The 21,830-nt window shown below is 40.8% G+C and overlaps 1 protein-coding gene across 1 annotated transcript in view; it reads right to left on the minus strand.

Moving 5' to 3' along the window:
• LOC124613625 (nephrin-like) overlaps positions 1–21,830 on the minus strand; it is a 715,499-nt gene that overhangs the window by 42,844 nt on the left and 650,825 nt on the right. Inside the window, exon 8 of the mRNA XM_047142340.1 lies at positions 8,604–8,734. Within this exon, the coding sequence (XP_046998296.1) occupies positions 8,604–8,734 (131 nt within the window). The remainder of the gene's footprint in view (positions 1–8,603; positions 8,735–21,830) is intronic.

Consider the following 21,830-nt stretch of genomic DNA (forward strand, 5'->3'; position numbering starts at 1 on the left):
CTATAATACTGTCAGATGGAATATAACAATTGAGAAAAAAAGATTTTCGTGTCGTGCCGTTGTGTCCACACAATGACGCCACGTGTAAAACCACTGTGCCACTACAGAACACTGCTAGTATGGGACCTTGCCCCACGTGCTGCTGTTGTTATATGTGTGAAGAGATACACTGCTCGTGAAGTCTTCTACGGAAACCAGGCGCAAATATTAGTTTCGTGTTATATACATGTAATGCTGGAGGCTTATCGTCGTTCATGCTACTGGGCGTGAAGACGACTCTATTATGGATTCGAAACTGGTAAGCTCAGCAACTAGCTATAAAGGTAACAGCTGTTGATATTTTTACAGTACATTGTGACAATGTTATCTGATGATGTCGACTGTCTCTTACAACATGCTTTCTAGTTTAGCTAAAGGACATGTTTGTAGAGGAAGTTGTTGCATGTTGGAATTGATTCCGATGCTGGGTGCACAGGGCATTTTGTAGCTCATTACACATTATTACTCATATGTTCGAGCTCGAAAGAAAAGAATAAGATGGAAAGTAACAGGTCATACTTTTCCATTTTCACAAAGATACACAAAACTGGAGGAAAACGCCATTATTGTATGGTTACATGATTGCCGAACAGTGGCTGGAAGTAGTCAGATCCATTAAATAAGTGCGCTTCGCGTACCAAGCGAGTTAAAGTAGCGGCCACATAAAACTAACCGCAAAAACGGTAGATACAGACAGATTCGTTGGATGAATCCTTACAAACAATGGCTCTGAGCACTATGGGACTTAACTTCTGAGGTCATCAGTCGCCTAGAACTTAGAACTACTTAAACCTAACTAACCTAAGGACATCACACACATCCATGCCCGAGGCAGGATTCGAACCTGCGACCGTAGCGGTCACGCGGTTCCAGACTGTAGCGCCTAGAAGCACTCGGCCAGCCCGACCGGCTGAATCCTTACAAATTGAGATCTGTCATGAAGGGGGTAGCTCAGAAAACCGTCGTTCGACCATGCCTCAGTATTATTCGTCAGTCTGTGATCCTTGCTAGACGGGACTGACAGTCGAAATAGAGAAGATTCAAAGAAAAGCAGTACGTTTCGTCACAGTTTCGGCGAGAGACGCCCAGAGATGTACATCCTAATCAAGTGACGGACTTTAGAAGAGGCGATGCGAGTCACGATGTGGTTCACCGTTAAAATTTTTTAGCGTACGTTCGTGTAAGAGTCAACGAATAGACTGTTCCTCTTACGAATTTCTTGCGAGAAGACCGTAGAAAAACAATTATTGAAGCTCTAATTCACTTGGAGGGCCACAACAATCGTTCTTCCCATGCACCCTTTTGAACTGGAACAGAAAAAATTCGGAGAAGAGCGACTAGGACTCGAGCACTGAGGATGGCGCACGAATTTAATTATGTGTGTCGATAGTTCAACCATTCCAAGAATAGAGAATCACAATGATTTTTGCCTGTTATCAACGTTAGTGCAGGTAAGATATACATCAATCCATTCCTAAGAAAAAGGAGTCCTAACAGAACGACACACAATCGGAGAAAAAATTTAAAAAAATTATTTTATGTGATATAATTACAGTTCAACCATTATTGTATTTTTCCTTTGTTTTCACTGTCTTATCTTGCTTCCTGCCAAATTACACGATTCTTGGTCGACAGGAAACACACTACAGATTTTGATGAGTCAGTCCTGCAGTATGAAAATTTGTGACAGTAATGGTGGTATTTTGTGTCTGCGTCGATTCAGAGGCTTATATTTATTACACCTCCAGGACACACAGGCTTCAGTATGCGACATAAATTTCAACTTATAAGTTTACTCGTTCCTGAGGAAAAGGGGTCTTAATACATTAACGGAAAGACAGAGGGTCGGATAACAAATGACCTAGAAACATTTTTCTCCTATGTTTTAATTGCAGATCAGCAGTTTTCTGATTTTTTTTTCCTGGGCTTGTACTTCGAAACCTTGCTTACTGCCAAATGTCATGATTCTAGATCAACAGGAGGTACTCTACAGGTTCTGATGAATGAGTTTGATCGCATCAAAACGTGACATGATCGCATTGACTTACAAGGGAAACTCCCCATTGCACTCATCTCGGATTTTGTGGTGAGTTGGACCTGTGGATAGACCGTCAGAAGCTGAAGAGAAAAAAAGCCATTGAAACAGGAAGGAGGTGTACTGAACTGTAAAAACTGAAGAAAAATAGAAATAGTGAACGGTTCACGCTGAAGGTGTCCAACATCGAGCGAGATGCGAGAACCACGGCGTCGTGGTTGCGTGACCACGGTGTTGGACTGCGAAGTGGGAGATCTCTGTTCAGATCTGTCTCGTGTACACGCTCCCCCCCCCCCAACGCACCATATTTTTTTTTTCATTTCAAGAAATTAATAACTTTAGTTCCAGTAGTTTTATTCGTCTGTTCGCTTTATATGGTCTTAACAATTGTCGTACTATACATTGGTTATGGAATGTTGTTGTTGTTGTTGTGGTCTTCAGTCCTGACCTTGGTTTGATGCGGCTCTCCATGCTACTCTATCCTGTGCAAGCTTCTTCATCTCCCAGTACCTACTGCAACCTACATCCTTCTGAATCTGCTTGGTGTATTCATCTCTTGGTCTCCCTCTACGATTTTTACCCTCCACGCTGCCCTCCAATACTAAATTAGTGATCCGTTGATGCGACAGAACATGTTCTACCAACCGATCCCTTCTTCTAGTCAAGTTGTGCCACAAACTTATCTTCTCGCCAATCCTATTCAACACCTACTCATTAGTTATGTGATCTACCCATCTAAACTTCAGCGTTATTCTGTAGCACCACATTTCGAAATTTTCTATTCTCTTCTTGTCTAAACTATTTATCGCCCATGTTTCACTTCCATAAATGGCTACACTCCATACAAATACTTTCAGAAACGACTACCTGACACTTAAATCTATACTCAATGTTAACAAATTTCTCATCTTCAGAAACACTTTCCTTACCATTGCCAGTCTACATTTTATATCCTCTCTACTTCAACCATCATCAGTTATTTTGCTCCCCAAATAGCAAAACTCCTTTACTACTGTAAGCGTCTCATTTCCTAATCCGATTCCATCAGCATCACCCTAATTAATTCGACTACATTCCATTATCCTCGTTTCGCTTTTGTTGATGTTCATCTTATATCGTCCCTTCAAGACACTATCCATTCCGTTCAACTGCTCTTCCTAGTCGTCTGCTGTCTCTGACAGATTTACAATGTCATCGGCGAACCTCAAAGTTTTTATTTCTTCTCCATTGATTTTAATACGTACTCCGAATTTATCTTTTGTTTCCTTCACTGCTTGCTCAATATACAGATTGAACAACATCGGGGAGAGGCTACAACCCTGTCTCACTCCCTTTCCCACCACTGCCTCTCTTTCATGCCCCTCAACTCTTATAACTGCCATTTGGTTTCTATACAAATTGTAAATAGCCTTTCGCTCCCTGTATATTACCCCTGCCACCTTCAGAATTTGAAGGAGAGTATATCAGTCAATATTGTCAAAAGCTTTTTCTAAATCTACAAATGGTAGAAACGTAGGTTTGCCTTTCATTAATCTAGCTTCTAAGATAAGTCGTAGGGTCAGTATTGCCTCACGTGTTCCAATATTTCTACGGAATCCAAACTGATTTTCCCCAAGGTCGGCTTCTACTAGTTTTCCCATTCTTCTGTAAAGAATTCGCGTTAGTATTTTGCAGCCGTGACTTATTAAACTGATAGTTCGGTAATTTTCACATCTGTCAACACCTGCTTTCTTTGGGATTGGAATTATTATATTCTTCCTGAAGTCTGAGGGTATTTCGCCTGTCTCATACATCTTGCTCACCAGATGGTAGAGTTTTGTCAGGACTGGCTCTCCCAAGGCCGTCAGTAGTTCTAATGGAATGTTGTCTACTCTCGGGGCCTTGTTTTGACTCAGGTCTTTCAGTGATCTGTCAAACTCTTCACGCAGTATCATATCTCCCATTTCATCTTCATCTACATCCTCTTCCATTTCTATAATATTGTCCTCAAGTACATCGCCCTTGTATAGACGCTCTATATATACTCCTTCCATCTTTCTGCTTCCCCTTCTTTGCTTAGAACTGGGTTGCCATCTGAGCTCTTGATATTCATACAAGTGGTTCTCTTCTCTCCAAAGGTCTCCTTAATTTTCCTGTAGGCAGTATCTATATTACCCCTAGTGAGACAAGCCTCTAAATCCTTACATTTGTCCTCTAGCCATCCCTGCTTAGCCATTTTGCACTTCCTGTCGATATCATTTTTGAGACGTTTGTATTCCTTTTTGCCTGCTTCATTTACTGCATTTTTATATTTTCTCCTTTCATCAATTTAATTCAATATATCTTCTGCCACCCAAGGATTTCTAGTAGCCATCGTCTTTTTACGTACTTGATACTCTGCTGCCTTTACTATTTCATCCCTCAAACCTACCCATTCTTCTTCTGGTGTATTTTTTCCCCCATTCCTGCCATTTGTTCCCTTACGCTCTGCCTGAAACTCTGTACAACCTCTGGTTTAGTCAGTTTATCCACGTCCCATCTCCTTAAATTCCCACGTTTCTGCAGTTTCTTCAGTTTTAATCTACAGTTCATAACCAATAGATTGTGGTCAGAGTCCACATCTGCCCCTGAAAATGTCTTACAAGTTAAATCCTGGTTCCTAAATCTCTGTCTTACCATTATATAATCTATCTGAAATCTGTCAGTATCTCCAGGCTTCTTCCATGTATACAACCTTCTTTTATGATTCTTGAACCAAGTGTTAGCTATGATTAAGTTGTGCTCTGTGCAAAATTCTACCAGGGGGCTTCCTCTTTCATACCTTAGTTCCCAATCCATATTCACCAACTACGTTTCCTTCTCTCCTTTTTCCTACTACCGAATTCCAGTCACCCATGACTATTAAATTTTCGTCTCCCTTCACTATCTGAATAATTTCTTTTATTTCATCAAACATTTCTTCAATTTCTTCGTCATCAGCAGAGCTAGTTGGCATAGAAACTTGTACTACTGTAGTATGCGTGGTCTTCGTGTCTATCTTCGCCACAATAATGCGTTCACTATGCTGTTTGTAGTAGCTTACCCACATTCCTATTTTTTTATTCATTATTAAACCTACTCCTGCATTACCGCTATTTGACTTTGTATTTATAACCTTGTATTAACCTGACCAAAAATCTTGTTCCTCCTGCCACCGAACTCCACTAATTCCCACTATACCTAACTTTAACCTATCCATTTCCCTTTTTACATTTTCTAACCTACCTACCCGATTAAGGGATCTGACATTCCAGGCTCCGATCCGTAGAACGCCAGTTTTCTTTCTCCTGATAATGACGTCCTCTTGAATAGTCCCCGCCCGGAGATCCGAACGGGGGACTATTTTACCTCCGGATTATTATACCCAAGAGGACGCCATCATCATTAACCATACAGTAAAGCTGCATGCCCTCGGGAAAAATTACGGCTGTAGTTTCCCCTTGCTTTCAACCGTTCGCAGTAACAGCACAGCAAGGCCGTTTTGGTTAGTGTTACAAGGCCAGATCAGTCAATCATCCAGACTGTTGCCCCTGCAACTACTGAAAAGGCTGCTGCCCTCTTCAGGAACCACGCGTTTGTCTGGCCTCTCAACAGATACCCCTCCGTTGTGGTTGCACCTACGGTACGGCTATCTGTATCGCTGAGGCACGCAAGCCTCCCCACCAACGGCAATGTCCATGGTTCTTGAGGGGGGGGGGGGGGGTTATGGAATATGAGTAAGAATATATTGCCATTGCAAGTAAATGTTATAAATAGTAAGAGGAGGTGAGATTCTGCCTAGAGCTCTCACTGAAATGAAAAACAACAAATAAACAGGTGTGAAAATTTTAGAACGAAAAAATTCAAGAGTCAAAACTTCCAAAAACCGGGACGAGAGTGTCATACCATGTGGTACTTGTGTAGAACATACAGGAGGTACGTACGTCTGGAAGTCCCTTCCTCACACCTCGTTGTTGCAAACGTACGTCACACAACGACACAGACAACACACACACAAGTGTGAACACAACGAACAGACATAACCGCACGGACAGTTCATAGTATTGTGAGAAAAAGATATATGGGCAGGAAGCAGATCTGAACGCAGATCTTCCACTTTTCAGACCAACAACGTTACCACAAAAGTACTACTCCGTTTGTAACGTGGGTAATTATTGCGGGATAACATTTGTTGCAGTAAGATACGCAGACCTGGAGCAGGTGGCTGAAAGCAGGCTGCACAACTGTGTCTACGAGCCAGATTGAGAACGGGCTACTGTGTCATGTACTACGAAGGTATATTTATATACCCTACGAATCTAAACTACAGTACATATTATCCAATTGGTTTCAAACTTAGTATACTACTTTTTGTTATTCAGTAAAAGATCTCATCAAGCTACTGGGCCTGAGGACGACTATTGTGGATTCGAAACTGGTAGGCTCAGTTTTTTATCTGATATAGTTTCGGAGATTGAAAAAATTACTGAAGTCATAAAACCCACACTCAGTTTACGAAACTTTGTTATGAATAATAACAGTTGGTATTTTGTTATCATTTGAAATCAATACCAGAATTTTCAGGATACAAAATAATTTAATGGGATTTTTTCTTTTCAAAATCTTTAATTACTTTGAATTTCGTTGTATAAAATTCATAAGAAATTAATATTTGTTTATTATGTTGTTGTGTGAATAAATAGGAATGGATGAGAGTGTATGTGGGCCATACGTCAAAATTCAATATTATTTTCTGTAAAACTGGTCGAAACTGGGCTGTGGGAAATATGAATTGTACCCACGTTGGTGATGACGTATGTCGAGGAGTGCGTGCTTTTATAAAAGAGCAGCCAGAATATCAGTTACAAGTGTAATCGGTTTCTAAATTAATTTAAAGATTATTTTTCATTTCGATTTTTTTCATTAAACATTATATTAACATTTGCATTTTTGAATGACGTAAATAACTTTCTGAAGAGTGATTGTCTTAGGCAAGTTTTGCAGCAAGAAGGATCTAGATGGATAATTCTGAATGGTCAGTCAGATTGATCAGCCAATCAGAATTGTCTTCCGCGTACTGAAAGCAGATAGGTAGAGGGTGGGGTAGCATCTAACGAGTCGCTCGCTACCCGTCGGACGTGTAAGTTCATGATAGATGTCACGGTAAAAATTGTGTGTCAGATGAAGGAATATTTCCTCGCGTTTGGATCTTGTCGTAACTAAGGGAATTTGGACTTACGAACATTTGTGAAAAAGTTTGATGTTTCTGGGTACATTTGTTGGAAAGTTACGAGCGTGTGAAATTTCGGCCTTTAGTGAAAATACAGCGTGGAATATTCTGTTTTCATTATGAAACATTTGGCGAGCACTTCTATTATAGAAGACCACTTGTAAGACCGAATGTGAAACACGCTTATAGTAGTGGATCAGTAATTGCTAGTTTGCGTATTCCGTCGGGTCGCACTGGAAATCTATTTCTGGCTGGTTTTGCGTATGAAATTTGTTGTTTGACTGTGAACTTAGTGACATAGCTGATGTATTCACTAAAAGTGGACTTGATATCCATTTCTAATTGTTGCCTAAGCAATAATAAAGCCTGGTCTTGGAATTTTCGGACGCTTATTTAAGTCAAAAATACACCATATTACCGCCCGAAATCTTGATAAATATGGGCTTGTAGGACCTGATTTTCACTACTAGTTACGCGGCCTGAGCAGGGTAGGTCTTAGGTGGTATTTTTCTTCATCGCTGCTTTTTCGCTGTCTAGTAAGTACCTACGACAGCAGAGTGAAGGGTCATCGAACGGAGGCCGTACTGAGGTAGATGGACATTTAATAAGAGCAGTACGAGGTACGCACCGACCCAGCCCCGCCGCACGTTGTTCTTGGAATTCGCTCAGTATTGCTCATCTTTAGCTTGGACTTTCAGGATTTCTGTTTTGCTTCTTTTTTTCACCGTTCAATATACATTCTTCCTGTTTTCATGCTTAGTTTGTGTTCAGTTTTTGATGGGATATCCCATGGGCTATCTTCCCACAACATCTGAGAGTGGGTGCGATGGGGAATTTTCCTTGATAGAAGCTTCAAGGGACAAGGGACATATGTAGTATGTTTCTGTTTCACACGTCTACCCATTTTAACAGTCGAACAGACCAACAGATTGACAGACAGACAGACGGACAACAAAGTGGTCTCGTAAAGGTAACGTATCTACCGATTGAGGTACGGAGGAATGTCGGTGGGATGCCAAGGACCATATACCAAACATCATAAAGTGGCGTTTTGAGTATAGATGCACATGTAAAAGGTTGTCCATGAAGCATAAACCGACACAGTTCTCTTTTCATCCCCAGGAAAGTCATTTGTGACTTATTCAAGAAGGGGTTTAAGAATAGGTCAGATTAATCTCAGGTTTTCTTGACGTGATTGACTAATGGTATCTCTTCAAGTGTTCATCCAAGTTATTGATTCCATTTTATAAAGCTCATTACATTTTCGGATGTAGTATTAGCAATTATTCCGTGAATACTCACATTATGCCTCCAGCTGACTTTGTACACCCAAGGATTGGACTTGATGTTGCACTCGAAGTACACGTCTTGCCCCTCCCGAATGTTGCTGGGGTCTAGTTTGCTTCCTATCTCAAGAGACACAACTGGAACATCTGTGGACAGAGGAAAACACGAAAATTAATTGAACCGACAGACCATCAACTCTTCGAACATCCAGCACATGACAAGCATGTACTTTTGAGAAATATTCGAAAAGAATAAAGTAGTAGGATGTACTGTTCCTTAAAGAAAATACAAAAAAAAACCTGGTAGCTTTTATTATTTATTGTAACATAAGCAGATATTACGTATCTTCACCAATACCGATTATTTGAAAACGTACAGCTGATGACGCTTAATATTACAGACGAAAAAGCTTGCTCTAAGTAATGAAAAGCCTTCCAAATAACTGTTTCTAGAAACGTACATAAATATTAGTGCCTTCACTATGATCAACATCACAACGTCGAGTGAGCTGTAGGATGATACATTGGCACAGTAATAATTAACTTGCATATGGATATGTGCAACTGAAGTTTTACTGTGCCAATGTGTCATTCTACAGCTAACACGGGTATGCGGGTTTACTTTGTTATTATCTTGCTTGCAAGTTATTACGAAGGTTCCATGTTCGTTTCTAAATTGATTCTGTGGATAGTATTCCAAATATTCCAAGTTGAATTTTGTATTTATTATGGAGACAAAAAGAAATTATTAGCATTCCTTAGGCTAACGTTGGTAATTAGTTAAATTATTCGGGGAGTTACAGCCATTTCTCGAATTTCAATAGTCGGTCTGAACTAGGGCTGTTGATAAATTATCGATATGTCAATGCATCGATATTGTTTACAATAACAATCAATATATATGGCCGATTTCTCTTCCAATGGTATATCGATATCAAAATAGCAATATCAAGAACCGATATTTTTATTTTATATTATCTCTTTTCACAATTTTCTGTAAATATTTGAAGTCGCTCTTTCGGTGTTGTAGTACAACATAATTTTACTTTCACTGTATGAAGGAGTCTTACTACTTTTTGAGTTTTCAACTTTTCCAATCTTTCTCTTTTGACTGTGTGAAGCAATTATATGTGGCAGAAAAGAAGTACGATTGCATTAGGGGGGGGGGGGGGGCAGGCGCTGGGAATGAAAGAACAAAATTTCTGATGTGAGGAAACAGCACACCAGTTGCATTGAAGAACAATTTTTAACGCATCTAGTGTTTTATTTCTTCACATCGGCATTCTTCAAAAACATTTGCTGAAAATGATGACCAAAATATCTAAATTAGAAGACTGGTCTGTGTCGTGGGCGGAGACGTGTGAGGGAAAATGCGAACGTAATCAGCGCGTGGTGTTACCAGCAGAAAGTGAAACCTTCAGCTTCAGTACGAAATTTTGCCACTACAATCACTAAGTTGCTGGCATTGGCACAAATGAAACAAATGGTAAACTCGACATGAAGTGTCCCGGACAAATCCAATATGCGAGGAAACCTAACGAGGGACTGAATCGGACATCTTTTAGTGTGCTACTTACATGCAATTACTATTGTTAGCAAAGTGGTTATAGCCAAGCGTAAAAGTACATTGTTTTCCATTCAGTTCTTGCTGTAAGGAGTATAAACAGGCTGCTAGCTTTTTTATGTAGAGAATATCTAATAATAAATCAACACTTAAATATACAGCACTAAAATCGGTAATATATTTAGAACGTGCAGCCGATTTTCTTATAGGCAGCTACGTCGATATTTCGTCCCTCAGGATATCGAAATCTTTTTCGATTTATCGAGCGCCAATACTGATAGTTTTTAAATATCGATATATCGGACCCTCGATATTTTCAAGAACATCAACTGCCTTACTTTGAACCTGGGCTATACATTGACTACAATTTTTACCTGAAAGAATTTGTTCGTAGATAACTGCGTTATATGAAATATTACTTCAGTGTCTGTAGCTGACTCTCCATCCAGAATAAAATACGGCGTCCTGCCGGCCAGAAAATTTTTCATCTGCATGAAAGTTTAATTAGATATCGCAAAGAAACGTGTTTTTCTTCGACGTCGTTGAAGTGATACTGAACGACAAGCTTATCGATAGCTAAAAAACACTGAATCAGTTTCTTCTATCGGTGGCGCTAATGGTGGTAAGTGTGAAAAGCCGGAGTTGAGTTCCGCAGGATCTATTTTTCTGGAATCCGTGCTGATTTCCATTTACGAGGTTTTTTTTCCCATATAGATCATCCGATGAGTTCTATTTCCTTGGCATTTGTTACCAAACAATTTTGCCCGTAGATTCAATTTCTGTCTCGATATAATACTTTTATTAGTGCTACAAATACACTTCCACAAGCTAGTGCATCAAGTTTGCAAACAGCTCGCGTACCGCCGTGGTTAAAGCATACTGTGCTTGGCAAACTAGCCGAAACAGACGCAGAGGTGACTGGTGCACAACGGGCTATAGATGACAGGAGTAAACAGCAGCTACGGAGATGTGTACGGAATTTAAACCTAATCGGTAATCTGTGAGATCACCTCGACCGAGCTGTTCGCGCAGAGAAACCTGGCGCAGGTGACCACACCACTTGAATCTGCGTGGCTCCCCAATCCCGCCGGTACCTTCCAGAACTTCATTACTCTCTCCCTGCACGTCTCGCAGCGTCGGTGCAGCAAAAGGTGCTTATTGAAGCATTTGAAAGTTGGCCACATTAATGTGACTGGACAGTGTAGATAGTAACACGCATCAGATAAGAAAGAAAGCTGTAGTGAAAGTAGCATAGGTCAGGACGTCCACATTACGAAGCTATACGTTGAAAATTTGTCATACCTTTGATTTGCGATTCTAAAGAAGAGCATTACAGAATTACAGTAATATGTGCAGCTGATCACATACATATGAATGGGAATGTAGAGGAAACTATCTTTCAAAAAAATATTTAGGTCCAGTCATTAAGAAATAATACAAATATGGACCACAGGCTGTCTAACAGTCCGGAGCTCTTTCTTCCCTGTTCTCCTTCATGATATCTCAACCACCACCATAAGGGAGTGTCCCATTGCAAAGACTTGAGTGATACCGTCGAATTTCAACTTTTGCTTCAGAGGATTGTATCTTCGGCATTACTGGTAATATTATAATCGGGGAAGTGTATATTACATTAAATGTATTCGCAGTTGCAAATGTGGACTACCATCAACAGTATAATGGAATGACGAATCGGATCTCGTGCCTGGATTTCCCGCTTATTGCGAGCCGTAGCCCTAACATACTTGTTTCTTTTCATTTTGCTTGTTATTTTTCGTTGTTTGATGGAAGCGGGCGTCATATGACATCATTTGAAGTGCTTTGTTGATCGTTTCACTCAGTTTTTTTATCACAGAGAGTAACCAGCTCTCTGACCGAATGCGTTGAGCTACCGTGCCGGCTAATCATGTGTCTAACAACCTGTGCTTGTACATCTTTGATGTATATTGTATCACGATAGCCTATTGTAAAAGGAGGAGACACTTTATTCGATCACGAACACGCGACCGCGGACACAAAGGCGGCGGCAGGTCGGGCCATATTCGTGTTGACAGCTGAAATCAGCTTTACAAGAGCACGTGGAGGGCCAGTTTCACACGATGCTCCGCAGATGGTGTTGCCTCTGGACTTCCAACGGCCGATAAGGTGATCGTGTTACCGGGAAACCCGTCCGTTGGGCAGCACAATGGCAGCTTATTTCTCATAGCCGCTTCTCGCGTTCAGTGCAAAATTAAGGATTATTTTAAAATCAATAAATAGTGAGGCATATGTGTCACTGAAGAGCCATAGGTACATTGGAAATGAAAAGAGGGACGATTAAGCGTGTGGAGACGCGCCTTTCATATCCGTATTAGTTTATAAGTTATTGTAAGTTGAATTTTATAAATAATTCCGGAACTGTGAAAGTGAATATCTCGGCAACGCATTATCCGATTAAAGCAAATGAGGTGTGTACGAATACAGCCTGGAGGGCTGTATCGGACTGTAGTAGTAGATTTACTGAGATTATCCACACATCTAAATGAGACAGAAAAGTGGATTTCGCGAAATTAAAAAACAGCTTTTCTTACGAAATAAATGGAGAAATATTGAAAGTAGTGGCAGTACAGTAAAAGTTAGATATATACGAAATTATTGAATTTATTATTATTATTAATTATTAATTTATTTTATTTATTTCTTCATTATTTATTATTATTTAATTATTAATTTAAATCAATTATTAATATTTACACTTAAAAATCCGAAAACGGAGGAAAACAATAGAAATTATTGTTATAAATAAACTATGGTAGATAAAAGAAAACTGATAACAGCAAAATATTTCTCGGAAAATTTTCGTGTGATTAGATATGTCATATGTGTATAAAATATTAAAATTAACAATTTCAGCTATTTTCATTTCCAGTAGTTTAAATGACTTCAGTGATGTTTGACCGAGCTTTCCTGGGTGAACAGCAGCTCTTTGGAGGGGAGTTTAGCTTCGGACGCCGTTGGAAGCGGTCGGGTTGTGTTAGGAGAAAGTTCTGTCTGATGAGCCGTGAAATATCCGCCAGTTCGCATGTGTGATTTATTCAGAGTTTCTGCTTTCGGGGATATATTATTATTCAGCGTCTGATGAACTTGTTACTTTTCGAGCTGCGGGTAATGCAAACCTCACTTATAAGGTTTCAGCCTCTAGCCATTGCGGCATTTATAGTTTGATAGTCTGTAGAACTTTACCAGTTTTCTAAGATAATTCACGCAGTTTATATTGGTTAATTCAACCGCCTCCAAGGTCTTTCTCGGCCAGGCTCTGGAATTCTTGTGGACCGTGCGACTTGCGATTTTTCTGTGTGCTTGTTGGAAATAAAACTCGGGTTTGTAAAATTTAAAAAAAAATACGTGTGTCCCAGATTTTTTCATAACAAATCCTCCCAGCATATATAATAAATACTTTCGTGGGATATTGGGTGCGCTGTGATGAATGAGAGTTGGCGGCCCATAGACGAAATGTAGCCAAACGTGTACGACCGACCACATTTACGAGGGCCCATTGAAGGGTTTTGTGTTGTGTAATGTTTGGGTAAATCATTTCGTGCAGTAGCACGTGGGGACTGCGAGCTCATATAGAACTTGTGAACAGTTAAAATTTGATTTTTGGCGAGTTGATATTGCGAGAAATTGTATTTTAAACCGTCATCCACGCCTCATGCACACTCTTATGCAACCCGTACGGTAACAGTATTGCAGTACAGGGGAGACATTTTACTTGAAAGCCGCTTGCTATATGTCGGGGGATAAATATGATATTGCTGTGCCTGTGTTATTCCGTATTAAGATGCAAAGTTCCGTCAGACACGCATGTATGTCACAAGGAACAGGCAATGCGGCGACTGCAGTCGTTATGAAATACATGAAATGTATTCGCCGTTCGGAATGTGGACAACCATTAGCTGTATAATGGAACGTCCTTCGAACATGCATGCATGTCCGAAGGAACTTTGCATCGTAATTCGAAATAACATACGGACTGCAACATCGTATAGCGTAACAATTAGTGGCGTCCCAGTTATTTGCCGACAACTCTCTCAGTGAATTCTTGCGCCACAGTATCATCCAAGTAGAAGAATTCGCTGTTCTCAACGTAAGTTGATTTAACTTTGAATGCAGCATACCGAGAGCAAGAACGAAACTAGAGGAATTTCTTGCAACACAATCACAACAGCACTCCATAGTGCAGAAAATTGTTCCATCGTGCCATCTTGTTGTAAGTAGATAAAGAAGCGATGTCAAAGAACGTTTACATATTCTGTAAAATATGCCAAGTAACTATCTCAAAAACGATACAACAAGAATAAAATAGTAGCTATAAGCACTTGCTACCACTCGTAATTGAAGGTTCCCGTTGCGTTGTCAACGTAAGTATAGACACAGTAGGTAGATGACAAGATTTTATATATTTTAGGAGTGAAATCTTTCAAGGAAAGCGTTTCTGAAGAAGAGAAATTTGTTAACATCCAGTATTGATTTAAGTGTCAGGAAGTCATTTCTGAAAGTATTCGTATGGAGTGTAGCCATGTATGGAAGTGAAACATGGACGATAAATAGTTTGGACAAGAAGAGAATAGAAGCTTTCGAAATGTGGTGCTACAGAAGAATGCAGAAGATTAGATGGGTAGATCACATAACTAATGAGGAGGTATTGAATAGGATTGGGGAGAAGAGAAGTTTGTGGCACAACTTGACCAGAAGAAGGGATCGGTTGGTAGGACATGTTCTGAGGCATCAAGGGATCACCAATTTAGTATTGGAGGGCAGCGTTGAGGGTAAAAATCGTAGAGGGAGACCAAGAGATGAATACACTAAGCAGATTCAGAAGGATGTAGGTCGCAGTAGGTACTGGGAGATGAAAAAGCTTGCACAGGATAGAGTAGCATGGAGAGCTGCATCAAACCAGTCTCAGGACTGAAGACCACAACAACAACAACAACAACAACAACTTTACTTTTTCTATAAACACATACCAACAGTATATTCGCGAAAGGAATAGCCATTTCGACAAATTCCATAGATACATTCATCTGTGTAATAGGACATACTTGTTTAAAAATCCAGAAAAGTAAAAAGATTTTTAAATTTCCACAACTTTAAAGTGGGTAGAAGAGGTAACGTGATGAAAAGAATGATTCATAAGCACATGATGATGTGAATATGCAGTAGGAAAAGGGAACACCAACAAGATCACCGAAAATTACAGGCAGTCAGCAATGTTTTAGCTAACAACGATTGTGACAGTGACAGCAATCAACATCCGAGAATTTTTTTGGAAGTGACGCTGTTTGAAAAGTGAGAGCATTTCATGCAGAGTGCTCATTTTTGTCAGATAGTCTGGATGGCGTGGTGATAAATTATTCTTATTGTAAATTATTCTGCCCTTGGTCTGTATCAAATGGCAGACGGTGAAGAAGAGTATTCAGTCTGACTAGCGACGATGACGAAAAGCCGCTAGGTGTATTAGATGTCGAACGCAAAGCGATAGGTTTCTAATGCAAGACTTTTTATAGGTTGGAAACGTATAACTAAATTTACTTTCTTTCATATACAAGCAGTTAATCGCCGAGCATTTAAAGAATCGAACTCCCATGTGCTCGTGTATAACAGCTTCAAATGCCTTGATGCTTTATAAATGAGTTAAAATGTAAGCGTGTAGTTGAAGAAAGGATTTTAAGGTTTGAAATTATGCTTGAAGTTAGTTGGAAGCCAGTAAGTGCACTAATTATGATATACTGCATGAGTGTAGTCCATTGTAGGCAAAACGAAGTTTTTCACGTGTCTCATTGTTTATGACGTCGTATCTTCTGAATTACGAGTCGTACAATGATGTAATTCTACAGGTACGTTCATTGATGTATGTAGCTAATGTCTAAAAGGGTTTCGATAGTAAAGGTGGCAGTAACGAAGTAATGAATTAAATAGTTATGCCTGATGCTGAAGTTTCACTGCGTTCCTTTTTAAACAGAAGCTAGTTTTTCGTGCGTCTAGATGTTTATGACGTCATAGCTCCTGAACTACGTTTTCGGGCCGGAGTGGCAGAGCGGTTCTAGGCACTACAGTCTGGAACCGCGCGATCGCTACGGTCGCAGGTTCGAATCCTGCCTCGGGCATGGATGTGTGTGATGTCCTTAGGTTAGTTAGGTTCAAGTGGTTTTAAGTTCTAGGGGACCGATGACCTCAGCAGTTAAGTCACATAGTGCACAGAGCCATTTGAGCCATTTTTAACTGCGTTTCGTACAGTTATTTAATTTGTCTGCAAACTGTTGCGAACAGAGTTGGTAGTAACGAAATTATACATTAAAACGTCATGTCTCTACCTGATATGTGACGCTATGACAGCGAAAGTGTAGTAACTAATTCACTCATTTCTTTTCTTTATTTTGTGTAGATGTCAGCTAGAAAAAGTTTCTTTAAGTTTTTTATATTATGTGTAAAGTTTGTTGGATGTCACTAAGTGCATCAAATACTGGATGAAAAATGTACGGGTATTTGCGTGTCGTCAGTTATACTGCCTCAAGAAGAACCCACAGTTTCTGATTGTGATACTTTCGTCGCTGTTAAACTTCTCATTAGGTTATACCTTTTAATGAGTAGCTTAAAAGAGCGTTTTAAATTATTAATTTTGGTCAATAATTACATGTTAATTTGAAATCAAAATTTTATTGCCCACTGAAGCAGTTAGATAGGCAACCTGCAAGTCGTACTGGATTTCTGAATAGTCATTCAGTAACCTAGATTACCCCGTTGACAAAATCACATACCTGATGCGCAATATTACTGATTTTATTTGTTCCAGCAATTATCTTTAAGTCTATGAACAGAGTAAAACAAAACTATAATTACGATTTAATCTAGATAGACGCTGAAAACACAAATACTTCTCACTAAAACTTGGTATTATAGAAATTTATTTGTTATATCGTATTATTGTCTTGGCAGTATAGAAAACTAAAAATGACAATGACAATGATAATAATAATAATTATATTAATAATAATAAATATTCGCAGTTCACAGGTATGGTGCAGGTTTTTCTTTTGAACGCTATTTCGGCGACTTGCGTGTCCCTAACCTACCCCAGTTATCCAACAGAGGTAAGGTGACATACTGTTTCACATGGAATCCGAATCACGTGTCGCATCTGGTGACTCCTCACAGCGTTGAGAGATGAAGGCTAAGTTTAAACAAAGACTTAAAAATCACCGGTCCGATCGGGATTTGATCCCGCACCTTCTTGGTTTACATGCAAGTGCTTTGTCGCAATTATTTCTTGCCCCCCTCCCCCTTTCTCTTCTTTTCCTCCGCCATTGTTAACGGCATTTTGTATGGGCAGACCTCACATGACACTCCTTCAAGTTTATCATTGAAATCTTCTCTCACTTTTTATTTTTATTTTTTATTTTCTCATTACAGAAGGTAGCCAACCATCTGACCGAACACGCTGAGCTACCTTGCCGGCGACTGATAGATTGCCAGGCCTACATAGAAACAAATTATTATTTGTTCAGATATCTTCCCCTAGAGAACTCAGCTGAGAGAACTCACCTCAGTTCACGCTATATAATGAAATACACAACAGCAAAGTATTTTCAAAATAATCCCGTCAGTTGACAGATGAGCCCCCGCGCGTCTAATTTAGTACATTTACAAATATAATTTTAAATTTCACAATGATTTCACCTGTTTAGTAATGTGATTGATTGCGCATCCCTTGCCTCACTTGTGCAATGTATCGTAGTGACGTGGAACGAGTGAATTTACTGGTTATTAAATTAATTTGTATTTAAACATTGCTCCATACTGATCGTTTACAGATTTCACACAATAAAAAGAATATTTTATAAAATAATAAGGGAAATAATGTACACTCCTGGAAATGGAAAAAAGAACACATTGCCACCGGTGTGTCAGACCCACCATACTTGCTCCGGACACTGCGAGAGGGCTGTACAAGCAATGATCACACGCACAGCACAGCGGACACACCAGGAACCGCGGTGTTGGCCGTCGAATGGCGCTAGCTGCGCAGCATTTGTGCACCGCCGCCGTCAGTGTCAGCCAGTTTGCCGTGGCATACGGAGCTCCATCGCAGTCTTTAACACTGGTAGCATGCCGCGACAGCGTGGACGTGAACCGTATGTGCAATTGACGGACTTTGAGCGAGGGCGTATAGTGGGCATGCGGGAGGCCGGGTGGACGTACCGCCGAATTGCTGAATACGTGGGGCGTGAGGTCTCCACAGTACATCGATGTTGTCGCCAGTGGTCGGCGGAAGGTGCACGTGCCCGTCGACCTGGGACCGGACCGCAGCGACGCACGGATGCACGCCAAGACCGTAGGATACTACGCAGTGCCGTAGGGGACCGCACCGCCACTTCCCAGCAAATTAGGGACACTGTTGCTCCTGGGGTATCGGCGAGGACCATTCGCAACCGTCTCCATGAAGCTGGGCTACGGTCCCGCACACCGTTAGGCCGTCTTCCGCTCACGCCCCAACATCGTGCAGCCCGCCTCCAGTGGTGTCGCGACAGGCGTGAATGGAGGGACGAATGGAGACGTGTCGTCTTCAGCGTTGAGAATCGCTTCTACCTTGGTGCCAATGATGGTCGTATGCGTGTTTGGCGCCGTGCAGGTGAGCGCCACAATCAGGACTGCATACGACCGAGGCACACAGGGCCAACACCCGGCATCATGGTGTGGGGAGCGATCTCCTACACTGGCCGTACACCACTGGTGATCGTCGAGGGGACACTGAATAGTGCACGGTACATCCAAACCGTCATCGAACCCATCGTTCTACCATTCCTAGACCGGCAAGGGAACTTGCTGTTCCAACAGGACAATGCACGTCCGCATGTATCCCGTGCCACCCAACGTGCTCTAGAAGGTGTAAAGTCAACCACCCTGGCCAGCAAGATCTCCGGATCTGTCCCCCATTGAGCATGTTTGGGACTGGATGAAGCGTCGTCTCACGCGGTCTGCACGTCCAGCACGAACGCTGGTCCAACTGAGGCGCCAGGTGGAAATGGCATGGCAAGCCGTTCCACAGGACTACATCCAGCATCTCTACGATCGTCTCCATGGGAGAATAGCAGCCTGCATTGCTGCAAAAGGTGGATATACACTGTACTAGTGCCGACATTGTGCATGCTCTGTTGCCTGTGTCTATGTGCCTGTGGTTCTGTCAGTGTGATCATGTGATGTATCTGACCCCAGGAATGTGTCAATAAAGTTTCCCCTTCCTGGGACAATGAATTCACAGTGTTCTTATTTTAATTTCCAGGAGTGTATAATTACATCTTAAAACACAATTTCTTTCCTTAGAAAAATATGCCCTTAAGTCTGAAAATATCATCTGCCTTCCAGAAGTGCTTAGATGTCATTAGCCGATGACGCGACGCGAAAAGAAAAGATACCTATTGCAGATTCCCTTCTCACGTAACACAATGTAAATCTCTTTTGTGCAATAAAGAATACAATTGCGGAAAAATAACTAATATAGGAAACGGAATGATGGTTAAGAACGTCCCGGTCCCTTCAGATTCTGTTGTACAAAATATATACTTTGAAGAACGAATGTGTGTTTGCATCTGTATTACCACCGTTAAGATTCACATCTATACTGCAGGCGAAGACTTCCGGTACCTGCTTACCCCACTCAGCCCCTAAGGAAGTTTCCTTTATAAGAAATGGGAAAGAGAAAGGCGAGAACAGTTAGGGCCTCTGTTACCTTTACTAAAGCCTACGTTAAGAACAAGTACAGTGTTGGTGCGACATGTGCGAGGGGGAGAGTGGTGTTCCGCCATGTGACTCCCTAATATCGCTCTTTATTGACGCTACAGACAGAGCGTGTTACAGAGATCTAGCGGAAGGCAATGTTCTGTTTAGATGACAGTGACGCATTTGTGCTTCACGCTTGGCAAGTACTAGATCGCAGATTTACGGATGGTTAGGTAGCATTTAATGGAATAAAGTAAAATAACTAAGTGCCAGTGAATCTATGGATTTTTTCCCATCGGCCCATAATAATAAATTTCCCATATTTTCACAATACAATAACTCGTCAGATGATAGCACAGATGCGTGTTTATTTTATCCAGAGCTTGTGATAGTAAAGTGTGTTCGGTGAACAAAATAAGATATGAATCACATCTTTTGTTGTGTAGATCGACGTGATTTCAGAAGTGTTTTACACCGAGATGTACGGTAATGAAATACCCCGCTGCTGACTTTAAGAACTTTGTTATCTGTTAAAGATTGAATTTAAGATTCCTCCGGGATCATTCGCTTTTGTTAAAAGTTTATAATTCATTTTCACATCATAAGTGGTGAATTTCGACCATAGAGACCAATGTCATGTAATACTAAAACTCAGACAGAGTCATCAGCTGTCACAAACCGAAGAAAAGGTATACAGAATATTTCTCAACTCTGTGGTGTTATTATCTGTAAAAAAGAAAAGTTACAAGGGTTGAAACTTCAATAGTGCCTACTATTTATTTACGGTTTACACAAGACAAATATATGATACATGTTTCAAAACTTTATTATCCTTCAAACTAGCCACCAGCACCGTTGTCAGCGATATGGAGAACGTGGGATACAATTAACAGCGCCAGTTGTGTTGGCAGTTAGCCGGCCGGTGTGGCCGTGCGGCTCTAGCCGCTTCAGTCTGGAACCGCGTGACCGCTACGGTCGCAGGTTCGAATCCTGCCTCGGGCATGGATGTGTGTGATGTCCTTGGGTTAGTTAGGTTTAAGTAGTTCTAGGTTCTAGGGGACTGATGACCACAGATGTTAAGTCCCATAGTGCTCAGAGCAATTTGACCAAATTTTGTGTTGGCAGTTCGAATGGAGCCGTGAATTGCCCTAACAATATCTGTAAGAGTTCATAAGCGAATACCATGAACTTCTTCCTTCAATTCAGGAAACAAGTTGAAGTCACAAGGACACAAGTTCGGAGAACATGGTGGGTGGTACAGCACTTCCCAGTCCCACCGGCCGAACAAATCAGTCAAACTGGCGCCATATACGCATAATGATGGGCAGTTTCTGCAAAAATTGTCACCCCCTTCTTATTAAAAGCTACTCATTTTTGGGGAACAGCATATGACTACCTTTGACAAAGAGGCGGCAATTTCTTCAATACTCTCCCGGCATTTTGCAGGAAAATTCTCGGGAGCTTATGGCGTGTTTTGACTGATTTGTTCATTGGCGATGGGAAGGGCTGTCGCACCCACGACAAGTCCCCGATTTCAACACGAACTGTCGACGCAACTGACGCGGCTAAGGGTATCCTACGACTCCCACATCACTGACAACGGGTTGTATGCAATACCAGTGACTACTTTGAAGGATAATAAATCTTGGAATACTTATCTGTTAGGTGTAAGTTGTAAGTAAATATTTTCCACTATTAAAGTTCCAACCCTGATACTACGTATCTGTACCCTTAACCATTCAGAATTTTGTATGAAGCTCCAAATGAAACGGGAAGATGTGAAAACACAATATAAAAATTTTCTAGCAGAAATAATGAAGACAGTAAGTAAGAAAATAAGTAAGTAAGTAAGAAGAAGGAGAAGAAGAAGAAGAAAAATCAGTAACTTACGTTAAGTAGTCATGACATTTCATCAGTTAAGAT

Source organism: Schistocerca americana, chromosome 4 (genome assembly GCF_021461395.2).
Source record: "Schistocerca americana isolate TAMUIC-IGC-003095 chromosome 4, iqSchAmer2.1, whole genome shotgun sequence".
Classification (NCBI taxonomy): Eukaryota; Metazoa; Arthropoda; class Insecta; order Orthoptera; family Acrididae; genus Schistocerca; species Schistocerca americana.